This window comes from Carassius gibelio, chromosome B22 (genome assembly GCF_023724105.1).
Source record: "Carassius gibelio isolate Cgi1373 ecotype wild population from Czech Republic chromosome B22, carGib1.2-hapl.c, whole genome shotgun sequence".
Taxonomy (NCBI): domain Eukaryota; kingdom Metazoa; phylum Chordata; class Actinopteri; order Cypriniformes; family Cyprinidae; genus Carassius; species Carassius gibelio.
The window spans coordinates 1745069-1760987 of record NC_068417.1 but is presented as its reverse complement, the minus strand read 5'-3'; the positions used below and the strand labels follow the sequence as shown (position 1 = coordinate 1760987).

At 37.5% G+C, this 15919-nt stretch overlaps 1 protein-coding gene and 1 long non-coding RNA gene across 3 annotated transcripts in view; one reads left to right on the top strand and one right to left on the bottom strand.

Annotated features, from left to right (window-relative positions):
- Window positions 1-15919, top strand: part of LOC127987560 (uncharacterized) — a 1055570-nt gene that overhangs the window by 234184 nt on the left and 805467 nt on the right. Inside the window, exon 29 of the mRNA XM_052589928.1 lies at window positions 12676-12852. Within this exon, the coding sequence (XP_052445888.1) occupies window positions 12676-12852 (177 nt within the window). The remainder of the gene's footprint in view (window positions 1-12675; window positions 12853-15919) is intronic.
- LOC127987632 (uncharacterized) overlaps window positions 1-15919 on the bottom strand; it is a 264322-nt gene that overhangs the window by 70814 nt on the left and 177589 nt on the right. The gene's annotated exons all lie outside the window — the stretch shown is intronic.

The window sequence follows — 15919 nt, the reverse complement described above, 5'->3', positions numbered from 1 at the left end:
AGCTCTGAGATCAAACCCTTCACACCTGATAGAGCTGGATCTCACAGGAAATGATCCTGGAGAATCAGGAGTGAAGCAGCTCAGTGATTTACTACAGGATCCAAACTGTCAACTCAAGACTCTGAGGTGAGACCTGATGAAATAATGCTGAATAAATGATACACATTTGAGTTATTTATATTATATTTTTCTAATAATTTAACGGCCTCGAGTCAATTATTTAGCTTATACTGCGGTTGCCACACCTAAAGACATCAATCAGATGATAGATTTAAAGGGATTCATCTGGGTTTTGTACTTGAATCACTGTTGTGAGTAGGATAATTTGTTCCGCATCTCATCCAATGCCTCTTTTGCTGAATCTAAAACATGATTTTAAAGCTGGTAATGGAGGCTTGAGCCTTTGATAGCATTCTAATGCAGTTATTAATGAAGTTATTAAAAAGAGAGGGAGAGAGACAGAGACGCACAGAGAGAGAGAGAGAGAGAGAGAGAGAGAGAGCTTGTGTGAATTAGGCTTCCTCTGTGCTTCCCTCAACAGTGTTCTGCAGCAGTGTCTCTAAACAGCTGTTATTACCTCGCTAATGAGAAATGTCATGTGTGTTTACTTCCAGAAAATCATCTGTCATGATGTTGTTTTTACATTTACATTCATTCATTTAGTTGACGCTTTTTCTCCAAAGCGACTTACAATTGCTATATATGTCAGAGGTCGCACGCCTCTGGAGCAACTAAGGGTTAAGTGTCTTGCTCAGGGACACATTGGTGTCTCACAGTGGATTCGAACCCGGGTCTCCCACACCACAGACGTGTGTCTTATCCACTGGACTGGGGTGGTGCACTGGAGTCCTGTAACTACTGTTATAACAGCTTTACTATATGTGAAGTGATATGAACTGTAATGAGGTCAAGAGAGCTGCCTGGAACTACGTTCACCGTGCGTTTCCCAGAAAAATAATGTTCGTCAGCCAATTAGATTCAAGCATTCAGTGGCCCTGTAGTATAAATTATATTATTACACTTATTCAGTAGGTACACAATTTGTTGTTGAAAATGAACAAACTTGAAAGATGAGATGCTGCAGCTGCTGTTGTTTTGATGATAAATGTCAGCACAGTTTAGTTGTGTTAAGTTACAGATTAATCAGACATTTTGGGTCACTAGATGTGCTGGTGTTTATTAGTTTGGTTCCTCGATAGTTAACATTTATAATTGTGTTATTGTGGACATTTCTCATGAAAAACATATTCAGTGTGAATTATTATCCTGATTGTTTAAATATTACTGAATGCACTGTACATTCACAACACTGTAGATCTACTAGAGCAGATCAATCACAGACCACAAACATGTGATGTGTGTCAGGAGAGGATCCGTGATAATTGTGCATAGACAGACATCAGTTAAATAAAACTATCCAGAGTAGTGGTGGGCGATATGAGCTAAAATTTCATATCACAATATTTTACACTGTCCAGGAGATATCGATATTATATTGTGATATGAGAAAAAAAAGGCAAATATTTTAACTTGACATAACTAGAAAAAATTAGGGATTGGAGATAGAACTGAAAAGTATTTTTTATTGTGCCATTGTTTTACTCAAAAAGTGCAAATGTGCAACATAAGGTAGGTCTGTATGAATTAAATTAAATATTGTGTGTTTGAGTTGTCCAGTGGTTCCCAAACCTTTTGTGACCCCCCCCCCCCTTTAGTAGGCCCCACCCCCTTCTTTTTTTTCCTTTTTTTTAAGTCTCATATGCTCACCAGGGCTACATTTTTTTAAATTAAAACTAAAGTACAGAGATTGTGATAATAATGTGAATATTGTCAATTTAAATGATCTATTTGGATGTTTTAACATATAGGCTACCGTATGGTCAATTCCCATGAAAAATATTCAGTTTGATGAGTTATCCTGACTGTTTAAAAGTTACTGAATGCACTGTACATTAATTTCCATCAAGCTCAGATTCACAACACTGTAGATCACTGATCTAGAATAGAGAACTGGATTGCTCATGACGTCGTGAAAGTGAATCACCATATTGGTAATCCCTTTTGTCTGTGTAAATGTTCTATTGAATTAATTGGAAATTGGATAATTTTAATGAGACATCACATAAGTCAGCTTTTTAAAACTGAAGTATCCCTGTACATTCTTACAATGCAAAAACTAAAGGGAATTTCCTCTACTTATTAAAAAGCTACGTTCATTACAGTAGCGAACATTATGAACACGATAAACATCAGACAGACACGACCTCATCATATAACAAATGACAAAGTGCTCGTTCTGAAATCTGAAAAAACACATAAACACACATCTTTATTCGCATTGAACAGTTATTTATTGTTTATATAATTCTGTTATAGTGTTTTTATTCGTACAGTAGGTGCTAACTGTAAATGTTTCAACAAGAATTTCGTTAACATCATTTTGAAGCAGGTAATGATTTAAATGGTGGTTAAATTATTATTAATTTAGCATACAATATTTTACATGGAAACAGTAGATAATGCTAGTAGACATATTTGCGCTATTTTGGAGATACTGAAATAGAGGTCTTAACGGGTCCAAAAATTTGTGCCCGAACCCAAAAGATATCCGTAATGTACTAGACTGAACCGACCCGGACCAGTCTATTATTTCAAAAGCTGGACCCAAGCCCATCTGAAAGACAAAGCCCCGACTGGACCCGATTGTAACATATTCCACCTTAAATTGCTATTGCAAGCCAATAAACCTGTTGCGAAAAATACAACTTTTTGTTTTACCTAATTTAAGGAGCCATAATCTCTCTTCTTTGTACCTGACTGCCTGTGATGCATTCAAGTTATTTTTCGCGTTATTCCAAGTCCGAGCTCAATCCACTCATTATTTCAGCTTCAAAAGTCCACTTGATGTCACGATGACGGATGACAAATGCAACTGTGCACATGTACATTCTGACTCGAATTTAACTTGCATAATAACTTCGACTGTTTGCCCTTTTGAACTATAATAACGATCGCTCGTTCAGTGCCATGGCTGCTCTGTCTATAATCTCTGTGCTCTCTGCTCTGCTTCGAGTCTGAATCTGACCACTAAAACTTTGATTAAACTGTTCATTTATATTATTATAAAAATGGGAGAAAATGTAAAGCGCGGTTTGGCTGTCGAAGTCATTGTGTCCCTCACTGGTTGCCATAGAAACCTTGCTTTTTTTGCCTCACACTTTTCTTTTCTTAATTTTACAAGTGGCAAGTTACAAAAAAACAAGCAGTTTCTGATCACAGCCGGGTGTTCCCCGAGTCTGATGATCACACGGGCATTACACACAATGTTAAACAGACCCGGGACCCGAGGTAATAGATTCGGACCTGACCCGGCTGATGATTTAAAATATGCTTTTCAACTGATTTTGAGCCTCACAGAAAACATTCATGTGACAGTTTACCTCAGATTTAGTTGCTGATTTGAAATATATTAAATATGAGTCTGTCAAGTCTGCAAGCATTATTACCGTGTGTGCACTTGCATTAACTCTGAGTCTGTCTGTGTGCTCTGCTTGTAACGTCAGAGAAAGAGAGAGAGAAAGAGAGATTGCTTTTTTTTTGTCTCCCACTTTTCTTTTCCTAATTTTACAAGTGGCAAGTTACAAAAAAACAAGCAGTGTCTGATCACAGCCGGGTGTTCCCCGAGTCTGATGATCGCACGGGCATTACACACAATGTTAAACAGACCCAGGACCCGAGGTAATAGATTCGGACCTGACCCGGCTGATGATTTAAAATATAGACCCGAACCCATTCGGGTCGACGGGTCTCGGGTGCACTGTGAAGACCTCTAGTCTGAAATAGATGTTGCTCAATCAGGACATTAAAATTATAAACACCATAATTTATTCAGATAATAACTGAATACAGACAGTACATACATGAAATTAAGCTATAATATACTGTATATAAAATATAAATTAAGCTTTACATTTTAGTAAAGAACAATATTAACAGAAGCTATTGTATTATTCATTGTATATTCAAATCAATTTCTGATACTAATAGGTTCATATTTAATCATTCCTGAATAATTACGTGTATAAAGAAATAGGCTATATTTTGTGTTGGATCAGATACATGTGTCGTCAGTGCGCAGCAGACACACACACCTAAACGATTTAAATATATACTTATACAGTGTTTGGTGAATTCTGCTACATAATAATAGGCAGGGCCGGTGTCCTGACATTTTATCCTACCCTGTCAGATTTTCCTACGCGGGTTTACTGCGCACGCGCACATCAATATCGCGTCCTTTGTCTTATGCTAAACAACGATATTTGATGTATCTGCATTACTGTAAGGGTAGGTTTAGGGCTGGGGTAGGTGTAGACTTTAATAAAAACACAATCTAATTGGTAGAAAATAATATTTATTGTTGGTTTCCTGTAACTGTATCCCTTTTAGCTACAACCGCGAATATAACACATAATTACTGTATTTGCAGTACTGTAAGGGTATGACCCTTACGAAAAATAACCATGGTTTTATTATAGTAAAATGTAGTAACCCATGTTTTTTTGGCGTATTGACTGCCATTTGTAAAACCACAGATTTACTACAAATACCGTGGTTAAACTATGGTTAATATAGCATAACCATGGTTAATTTGTGGTTACCATGGTTTAACTACAGTAACTATGGTTTTTTGGTTTTATTTGTAGTAAAACCATGGTTAATTTTCGTAAGGGGATTAGGGTTGTGGTAGGTGTAGACATTAATAAATCATAACTTTACAGTAGAATTTTCGTTGTGGAATTGTACTACCCACTGTTTTGGTGGGAGGTAGGAAAATCTGACAGAACACAGACTCTAGACAGAACACCGGCGCTCCGCACACGCACATCACGCACTGCGCGTAGGGCACCAAGTGCTTTGGGGGGCACCAAAAAATCTGGGTCGTGAAAAAATCATCACAATAGGCTACTAGAATAAATAACAAATAAAATATTTCTAAAAGCATGTTAATATACAAAAGCAATACAAAAGTCATATAGGCCTAGACCAAATTAGTCGAGAAAAAGGTGAATCTCTGTGCCAGTCTCCCTCTGGTGCCCCCCCTTCCCCACCTCCCAGTGGTCTGTTCCATTATGCCTCAATCAATGTCAAATTTGGCAGACCGAACTCAGACATGGCCTCGAAAAGAGTCGGGGGCAGAAAAAATAAAAAAGAAGAGACAGCGGAGCGGGATGATGCTCGTGCGTCGCTTGCAGGTAAGACAATGTTTTAAATAAAAATGTTAGTTTTAAAAGAACGGCTTTAGGTAACAACGTTATTTTTTTTCAGTAACGTAATCTAACTAATTACTTTTCCCGTTGTTACAACACCGTTAACGTTATTTGAACGTTAAATGCGGTGCGTTACTATGCATTGATTTAATAAACTTTGTTTGTAATCCGAACGCACCCCTGGCTCACACAGCGAGTGAGCAGGTGCGTTAATGACGAGATAAGCGGTTGTGATTGGCTAAGGCAGAGTCATGTGTTTCATGGTAGCCAATCAGAGCCAGTGTTTTTACACACATGCCGGCCAGCGGCGCAAAACACACACACACACACACACACACACACGCAACAGCTACACAGAGATTTGCAGCAGAGATGGCGAGATGGTGAGTCAGGAGCAATCCGATGAAAAGTTGGCATTTTCAAGGTGAAGATATAAGCACTACTTCAAAATCATTGTGGTCAAAGGCAAGAACATGCATGTAATGTCTACACCCTTTCTTAAGATAATACTTGAAGTGCAGGATAAAACTCTTGCTGTCTGTTGACGTGCAATAAATATTGAAAGTTATGTACCTGTCTGTTCTACTCATTTCAACTGACTTGTAAAAACTGAAAAAAAAAAAAAAATTATCTGACATGTAGCAACTTTTTTTTTTTTTTTTTTTTGCAGTAACGCAAATAGTTACTTTCCCTGGTAACGAGTTACTTTTATTATAGAGTAATTCAGTTACTCAGTTAAACTCCGTTACTTTTTGGAACAAGTAGTGAGTAACTATAACTAATTCCTTTTTTAAAGTAATGTTCCCAACACTGCTGAAAGCTGATTTTGCAGCTAGGAAATGTAGGCGTGTGCCTCTGTAGGGCCTCTGACAACTGATGGTAGTGAAAATCTTTAATATAGTTCTATAGAATAGCAGAATGGTGTCTTTATAGAGATGTAGTCCCTCTGTTGAGTAATTTCTACTGTGCAGTTATGCATGGTTATTTGCAGTTTAAAATGTGCACTTTAAAATTCATACTTCATAAAATTCATACACTTATACTGTTATTTGCACTAAACTTTTTTGCACTTTTAACTTTCTGTGTTCACATTGTTCAGTTCCATTTATTCATTTGCAGCAGTTATTTTGGAAGTAAAGAGAACCTATCTAAGAAATTCTGAATGGTAGTTATTTCTTTGGTTGGTGGTGGGTGGGTGGTTGGTTGGGGAGGGGGGCACCACCAAGCATTTGTGCTTAGGGCACCCAAATGGCTAGCGCCGGCCCTGATAATAGGAAGAGCCAGCATCAAAAGATCAATTAAATGTATCACTATGAATGCTTAGCTGTCACAAGCTAGTTATCTCTTTGCTAACTTTCCTCATCTCCTGCTTAAAAGCCAGAAATATCTTCAGATGCTTGAGAATCATGATCTAGTGAGCTTTTGCCCGAGTTTCTTTTAAATTTACTTTTGACTTTTGTCTTTCTTAAAAAAAATATATATATTTAAATGTTCAACTGTTTAAACTTGAACTACAGCTTTTCATTACAAACAATGTTTGATAATCTTTAAATGTTTTGTGATGCGATGCACATTGAATTGATTCCAGCTTCATCTTCTCTTCTGCAGGTTTTTGGGTCCTGCTGCAGATGAAGGCTGTCAGTATGTGACTGGAATTGTGGGTAAAAACCCGTTACTCCTGAGAGATCTGAATCTGAGGGGACATGAACTAGGAGACACAGGAGTGAATCAGATCTCTGCTCTACTGCAGGATAAACACTGTACACTCAACACACTGAAGTGAGTATCTTACATCATTTCACATGTTACATGACTAGTAATGTTACAGTCGTCTATTTTAATTCTCATTTGAGTCTGACTCACGTTATAAAGCTTGGAAGAGCCAGGACATTTTTAATATAACTGATTATATTTGTCTTAAAGAAGAAATTCATATACATCTAGGATGTCTTGAGGGTGAGTAAATCATGGGGTAAATTTCATTTTTGGGTGAACTATCCCTTTAAGTGCACAGGGGTGTAGAAAATAATGTGAACACATTAGAAATAGACAGTATTTTATTAATGTGTTTACCATAATTTGCCTTTAATACAGCTTAAAATAGATTCATACAACTTTTGAATAGACTTCAGTTAAATTTAGTCTCTAGCTTCTGCTGTGACTGCTGAATGTGATCATGTTTACTGACTACAAACTGATGATTGAAGACTAATTGAAAATTAGTCAGTCTGGTTTCCACTGTCACTTCTGGGTCTTCCTCTGGGACAACGGCCAGGGTTTTTTGGCCAACTGTGTCTCTGAGTTTAGGTTAGAGGAGGTTATGAATGAAGGAGGTGTTTCTCTGTGTCTGGAGAGCATCAGTGCTGACGATCATTTTATAAAGTTAAAGATATTAATAATAATAGCTCAGAACACACTTTCAGACAGCAGCGAGTGTGTGAAATAACTTCTGTTTGAGATCAGATGTGGATTATAATCACCTTACAAGGCTTCATATCATCTCTCTGTCATCAAACACCAGATTAATGAATGTGTAACACAACTGAACAGAACCGGTCCAGACTGGGCTTTATTCTGTGCAGGCATTGCTTCTTCAGTCTGACCTGTTTCAGAGAAATATTACTGTACTTCACATCTACACACACAGACAAACCTACAGTTTTATTTAGATGTGCAAAGTTGAATCTGTGTAGCAAAGCTGATCAAGTCACTGGACAGAGCAGAGCGAATGCATTTACGTTGTAGTGATGTGCAGACCAGAATCAGTTTAAACACAAATACACAGCAGTCAGGACTTTTATTTTAGACAATATGATCCGTTTTAGACAAAAGATGAAATAAGAATTATATGACAGAAATAAAAAAATATGAAAGATTTTAACACCTTTCACACAAAGTTGTGGGGAATTAAAACTTTGTTGTATTTCTATCAAGAATCAGGAGAAATTGTACATAAATCACGAGAAGTGTCAATTATTTGATTAAATGAACAACTTATTGGTTTTTCTGTTTTGAAGACCAAATTGTGGAAAATTATCCAAAGATGTTCAGACACTCTTCCTCTGTTTTTGGTTTTATCAAGACATTGTGACTTTATGAAATAGTTTTCTTCTATCTTCTCTCTTTCTCTCAATGTAGATTAAGATGCTGTGATTTGACAGATGAAGGTTGTTCTGCTGTGACTTCATGAACATAACGTGTCTGATTCATTGTGTTTTCTCTTTCTGTCTTCAGTCTGTATGATTGCAGTATTACAGAGAAACAGTGTCTCATCCTGACTTCAGCTCTGAAATCAAACCTATCACACCTGAGAGAACTGAACCTGAGTCTGAATAAACTACTAGGAGACTCTGGAGTGAAACACCTCAGTGATCTACTGATGAACACACAATTCAAGCTGGAGAAACTACAGTTAGTATCATTATACTCTACAGCAGTTACACTGAGATTAAAGATTACTGTTTACCTTCATAAATCTGAATAACTTTCCTTCTCCTCAAAACTGTCATGAATCCTGTCCGTGGTCTTCCGTCCGCTCTCCACCAGAGGTCCTCCTCCTTTATATTGACTCACACTACACAGACTGTTATGTGTCCCCCGGACTACATTTCCCATCATCCATTGCACTGATTAACCATAACTGAAGATGATTCATCTGTGATTATGAACATGATATTGCATAACTTGACAGTGATATCTTGCATATCTGTGTTTTAAATGCTGCTCCATCTAAAATCACATCAAATCACAATCAGGACCCCCCCCCCTCATCTGAGGGTTGCCCCCCTTAAAAATTTGATTAAGAACCATGTGTTGTATTGTAAAAAAACTATGTTTTATACTTTGAATAATAGTGTAAATATTAAAATAACAAACACAAACGGGGCAAAAATGTGTTTTATATTTATAAATATTTTGAGTCTCCCCTCCGCTGCCTCACAGTGATTTGATCCATGTGCCTTTTTTTTTCTTTTTTTTTTTTACATATGCCTTTTTTTACATCACACACACACACACACACGAGTTCGCTGAGAGAGAAGAAAGTCAATAGTGGACAAAAAAGGGTTGCCAGGTTTTCAAAACAAAATCTGCCTCCTCAAAAATAGCCCAAACTAACCGTGTTTCGAGGGGCTCCCTTGGTAAAAATCACATTCAGGGCTTAAATACACATTACTGGGGTCACTTCAATATGCTGAAACAGTGACAAAGTTGCCCATTTCCATGAGAAAACTGTGAACTTGGTAACACTGTGATGAATAGTAATGTCTACAACGTACACAAGTGCTCTCTCCCTGCTGCACAATTATTTTCTGACACAGGTTATTCGTCCAATCCAATTGCATATTGTACTCATTATTGTATTTATTTTTTTTGTTAAACAAAATCAATTCAATCAAACATTTTTTTTTTGAGTATCGATTCTTTCAATTCTCACATCAGTATCGATATATTGATATTTCAGATCGATACGCCCTTCCCTAGCGAGATCCAAGCGGACAGAACGGCAAAACTAACTGAATTGTAAATGCCATCATTTAGAATTAAACAAACTTGTTTTTGATGACCCATGCTGACACAAAAAAGTTAATTGTGAAATGTTTGCACTTTGTAAAGTGACGGCAGTTCAAGCATTTTCATAATCTTTCATTTGTATAAAAAGTAGTGGTGGGCCGTTATCGGCGTTAACGTGCTGCGCTAATGTGAGACTCTTATCGGGCGATTAAAAAAAATATCGCCGTTAATCTATTCTCAAAGTTGGGTTGAGAGCTGGGTCTATACTAGACGATCTATGATGACTTTCACCTTGATATTTTAGCACGGATGTATACCTAGCCGAATCTGTAGGGGGCGAGAACGAGTCTTTAAACCTGTGTGTTTCCCTCTTGTGAAATTACCACATCAAACGTGACGTGCTAACATGGATGCAGCTGAAGCCACCGGGTTTGCTTCAGGGAATTTCTTTTTTTTTTTTTTTAAAGCTTCCCAATGGAAACCTCGACAAGACGCACGCCTGTTTCACATATAATCCGTCTGCAGTGTGTATGCAGTCTGTGGGCGTTACGTATGTGGTGCTGAAGCAGCACCGACGCATTGTGCTTTCAGACAGGACGCGTTTGCAGTCCGCTACTCGGTATGTACAGAATCAGAATCTGAATCAGAAAGAGCTTTATTGCCAAGTATGCTTGTGCATACAAGGAATTTGTTTTAGTGACATAAGCTTCCAGTACCCAGAGACAACAACACACAGACACATTTTTTTTTTTTTTAAATAAGTGTATAAACATTGTGCTATAAATGATAATGGAATAGGATTGAGTAAGATGCAGCGATGTACTAGGATGGAGGGGTAACAAATAAATAAGGATATTGCACATTTTTATTGCATAAGTGGGGAACATTTAACTGTTCATGAGGTAGATTGCCTGGGGGAAGAACTGTTCTTGTGCCTTGCTGTTCTGGTATTTGCGGCTCTGAGGCGTCGGCCAGATGGCAAAAGTTCAAAGATGGGGTGACTTGGATGTGAGGGATCCAGAGTGATTTTCTGAGCCCTTTTCCTCACTCTGGATTTATACAGTTTTTGAAGGGTGGGCAGAGGGGCACCAATAATCATTTCAGCAGTCCGAACAGTTCTCTGTAGTCTTCTGATGTCTGATTTTGTTGCTGAGCCAAACCAGACAGTTATTGAAGTACACGTGCACTGCTGCAGACGCACCGCTCCTGGAACACACTAACAGACCGCAACCGCGTGAACGCTGGAATCCGTTAACATGGGTGCGTAAAAAAAAAACACAACGCATATGCACTGCAGACGGATTATGTGTGTAATCGGCGTAAGGTTGTTTGCACCTTGTGCAATGTGGAATTCGTTTACATCTTTTTCAAGCAGTTTTTGATGCATTTTGGAAACAGGAAATGAGCCCCTGGTCTAATGCTCCACCTGTCTTGAGAAATCCCTTCTAAAAGACTTACTTTTAGTCATTATTTTATTTGGGTAGCACACATATTCTGAATGCCTTCAGCAGAATTCAAATGAGCCATTTTAATCTAAATTAATCTAGATTAATTCCAAGATTACAGTGAGATAAATCTAGATAATAAAAAAAAATCATTTATGCCTACCACCAATAAAAAGACTTTGATTCTTGAACTCCTTCTTGTTAAGTACGGCCGCAGTTGTCACCGGAAAAAACTTTTACCCTGCAAGCGCCAATCCGAAAGCCAGAAACACGGCAGTGTGAAAAAGGCTAATCATGCAGAACCTGTGCAAGCACGGCTCTTAATGGTATATTTGTTTGTTGTTGTCTCATACTTTTAGATATGCTGTTGTTCATAAATGCTACTACTTCTGTTAGCTTGTAATATAAAGGTTTGTTCTGATGAAAGCTTTAATACAGCTCAGCAACCACACGTGTGTCCATGTAGAATGCTTCTCATTGCTATGTGGAAATAAGTGTTTAAATAGAACAGTTTGTTGGAGCTGAAAGCGAGAGAGAAAGTAACGCAGAGCTTGTGCAGAGTGACGCAAGGAACAGTATTAAGAGCCGCTGCTATAGAACATTGATTCTGAAACTTGTGAATCCATTAGAATCTTTAAAAGATAGAATCGCGATTTATATATGAACAGATTTTTACGTGCACCCCAAGATTTCTCTTCCTCATCTCTAAAGCAGCACAGCATGGCCTCGCCCCCTTCATCACATGTTCCCGGGGGCGGGGTTTATCTGGGTTTGTGATGTAACGGACTTGGGAAAAAGCTTGTTGTAGTCCAGGGATAGGCAACATTGGTCCCTGAGTGCCACTGTCCTGAGTTTAGCTCTAACCCTAATCAAACACACCTGAACAAATTCATCAGGTCTCAGGATTCAGACAAGTGAGGCTTTTTTTCAGGGTTGGAGCTAAACTCTGCAGGACTTCGGCACTCCAGGACTGCCGTTGCCTAGCCCTGTTGTAGTCTAGATTTGTGCTTTTAGTTTGTATACAGTACAGTTTGTCATCTAAAATAGTAATTGTGCATTAACAGCTGTCAAACATGTCGGTCCACAAATGCGCGTTCTGAACTAATTTACTGCGCATTTCTCATTTAGGTCACGCATGCGCACCTGCAGAACACTTATGTGCACCACGAGTATATTCAATCAGTTTATTATTCTTATTATTTATTATACAATTAACAAAAAGCTACTTGTGCATCATTGCTCTTTTGTTGATTATGATTGCTTCAGTTGTCCTCATTTGTAAGTCACTTTGGATAAAAGTGTCTGATATATGACTAAATGTAAGGTTTTGTAAATGTTACGTTTTTTACCTTTTTTATTATTGCAGTGTATGGTGTTAACACATGATGAATTACTCACACATGAACATAACGTGTCTGATTCATTGTGTTTTCTCTTTCTGTCTTCAGTCTGTGGGGATGCAGTATTACAGAGAAACAGTGTCTCATCCTGACTTCAGCTCTGAAATCAAACCCATCACACCTGAGAGAACTGGACCTGAGCTGTAATAGACTACTAGGAGACTCTGGAGTGAAACACCTCAGTGATCTACTGATGAACACACAATTCAAGCTGGAGAAACTAGAGTTAGTATCATTATACTCTACAGCAGTTACACTGAGATTAAAGATCACTGTTTACTTTCAGGAAAAGGAAAGGATGTGACGTGTGGCCAAGTCTAGTGTCCCATACTCTGAACATGTGCTCTGCATTTAACACACACACACACACACACACACACACACTGTTACACACACACACACACACACACACACACACAGTTGGGGTTCAGTTCTTGCTCGAGGGTCTCATCTCAGTCGTGGTATTGAAGGTAGAAGAGAGCGCTGGATATTCACTCTCTCCACCTACAATCCCTGCTGGACCTGAGACTCGAACCCACAACCTTCAGCTTACAAGCCTGACTCTCTCACCATTAGACCACGACTGACCGATAAAACAAAACCAAAAGAAAAGATTAACAAAGTACATTCAGATATAGGATCAACTATAGAACTACTTAAAATCATATTAAAATAAGTTAATATAATAAGTTTATTATTAGTTTATTATAATATAATAATAAAATCATATAATAAGGTTTTTGGCAATGTTTTATTAATTATTCCACTGTATGATGTTAACAGATAATGAATTACTCACACATGAACATAACGTGTCTGATTCATCGTGTTTTCTCTTTCTGTCTTCAGTCTGAGTTATTGCAATATTACAGAGAAACAGTGTCTCATCCTGACTTCAGCTCTGAAATCAAACCCATCACACCTGAGAGAACTGATCCTGAGCGGGAATCAAATAAAAAACACAGGAGTGAATCACTTATGTGACGTACTGAAGGATTCACGCTGTAAACTGGAGAGATTGAGGTCAGTAACATTCACAGACAAGAATCAAAATGATGAAAATCACTTTGTTTAACTCTTATGTGCTGTTCAAGGTCTTTTGAGACCCCAAATGATGTTTGCTGAAATAAAAACAGTTCCCTTTATCTAAATGACATGAGACTTTGTACGGTTGTCAACACTTGATGCTCTACAAATAGAAAATTAAATTGGATTGATATCTGGTTGTGTGTTAGTGTGAAAAACTTCACTCTCTGGAGACCCATATTGAAATTAATAGAAACATTATAAAATCAATACTTTTTTCTTAATTTATCAAATAAAATCAATAAATCCACCACAATTCAGACCACAAAAATGAATTGGCAATCCTTCCACACATTCACAATGCAGAACGATTACACACTCATACAAATGATGCTACATAATTAGGCATCACTTTTAGGTACTTTTATAATCCTGTTAATCATTTTTGGATTTTGATAACATTAAGTTAATAATGTGTTTTAATGTTCCGTTTAATTAATTCAATACAATTATTCACTTAATCTTTCATTTTTGGCCACCTTATTGCGATAGAAATGCTAGCTTCTATAATTTCTTTAACAAAAACATGTGGACATCACTACCCTTACAAAAACTAATCCTTGTTTTTATTGAAGTAAAATTTTCTTGTGTTTCATTTCTGAACTATAAAATTAATCAGACCACTGTATTAGTAAAATCATAGCCATAGGCAACTGTCTAGGTACAATTGTAAATTTATTTGCTAATAATAATTGTTTTATTTTTACTTGTTCATTAAATTTTTTGAATGCTACTGCTAAATACTATTGTACCTGCAAAACACTGTTTATTTGTATTAGTGTATTATGTGTATTTGTAATGTGTATCTTTGTTCTATTTGTTTTTTAATAACAAAGATAAAATAATGACACAGATTTTTTTATGTTTATAGGTGGCTAATTGAGCAAAGTGCTTCCATTTATTTTATTATTAGTATTAGTATTAGTTCAAGAATAAAATAAAAATACCGGAATCGGCAAATAGCCAAAGCTGCGGCATCTAAAGTGAAAAAGTGGTATTGGGACGTCCCTAGTGACAACCTGTTACGAACTTGAAAGTGTCTAGGGCATGTACCGCAACATTTATATATTAACGTACTGCTGAAGGTGGGGATATGGTGGAAGAACACATGACAGACTCTTTTTAAAGGGAAAAACAAACTGGGCTTTATTCACAACCAGCCAAAAGGCAACTGGACCCAGTCAAAACAACAATAATGTGCGCTTAATACAATGTGATATAAACAAAGACAAACAACAAACCAACAATAAATGGGAAAAGAACAAAAAGTGGCGCCAAAGGAAAGAACAAAATATAACAAAACAATCCTTAATCTAAACCTAATCTAACCAAAACAAAAATGTAGAACACAAACCGAAATCTTCAGTGCATCCGGCACCCTAACTAAATTACCTATAAAACAGAAATACAAAGGATGGCGCTCACTTCTTACCTAGTGTGTCTAACAAATCATCGGCTACGGGTGCAGTGTATATCGCGATATACTAACCTGCGTTCTCTTCCCAGAATGGCAGTTTTTAACAGATATCTCCGAGCTAATGAAAAGCTAGGCGCAAACTAATCTCGCCCATGTTAAGGCGTAACAAATACTTAGAAACACAAGGCACATAGCACACAACTTAATTGGCGGGCAGAAACAGTCAAAACCTCAGTTTACAGCAGATAAACTCATTCCGCTGCAAAGCGCTCGATTTACCACAGAGGAGTTCTCAATGTGCTCCGGAGAGAAAGCATGAATGAACACGTAACCCCTTTTAACCAGCTGGGCAGCCTCCGATTGGCTCTGAAGCGGAGCTTTAATGATGACTGACGTCCAACTCGGCCAATCACAGCAACCTGTGAGCAGAGAGAGTAAACTAGAGACAAAGAAAAGATAATGAACACAACAACCGACACGTGCACAGATCAACGAAAACAGAATACGCGTGGAGCGTAACACAACCCTTCAACACGATCACAATGCAGAACACTCACATACATCCCCAAAAAACAACCATAGACATTAATGGGAAAATGTATGATTTTTTGTTACATAATTTTTCAAAAATGTCAGTCACAACACAGATAACACAAACAGTCTGAAGAGCTGACACCAGCAGATCCACGATGGAGGAAAAACACGCCATGTTTTCCCAATTAATCACAATTAGGTGGGTCTTTTTTAAAGTGAGTTTTACATAAAGAGCTCTTTATATATAAAAACCTA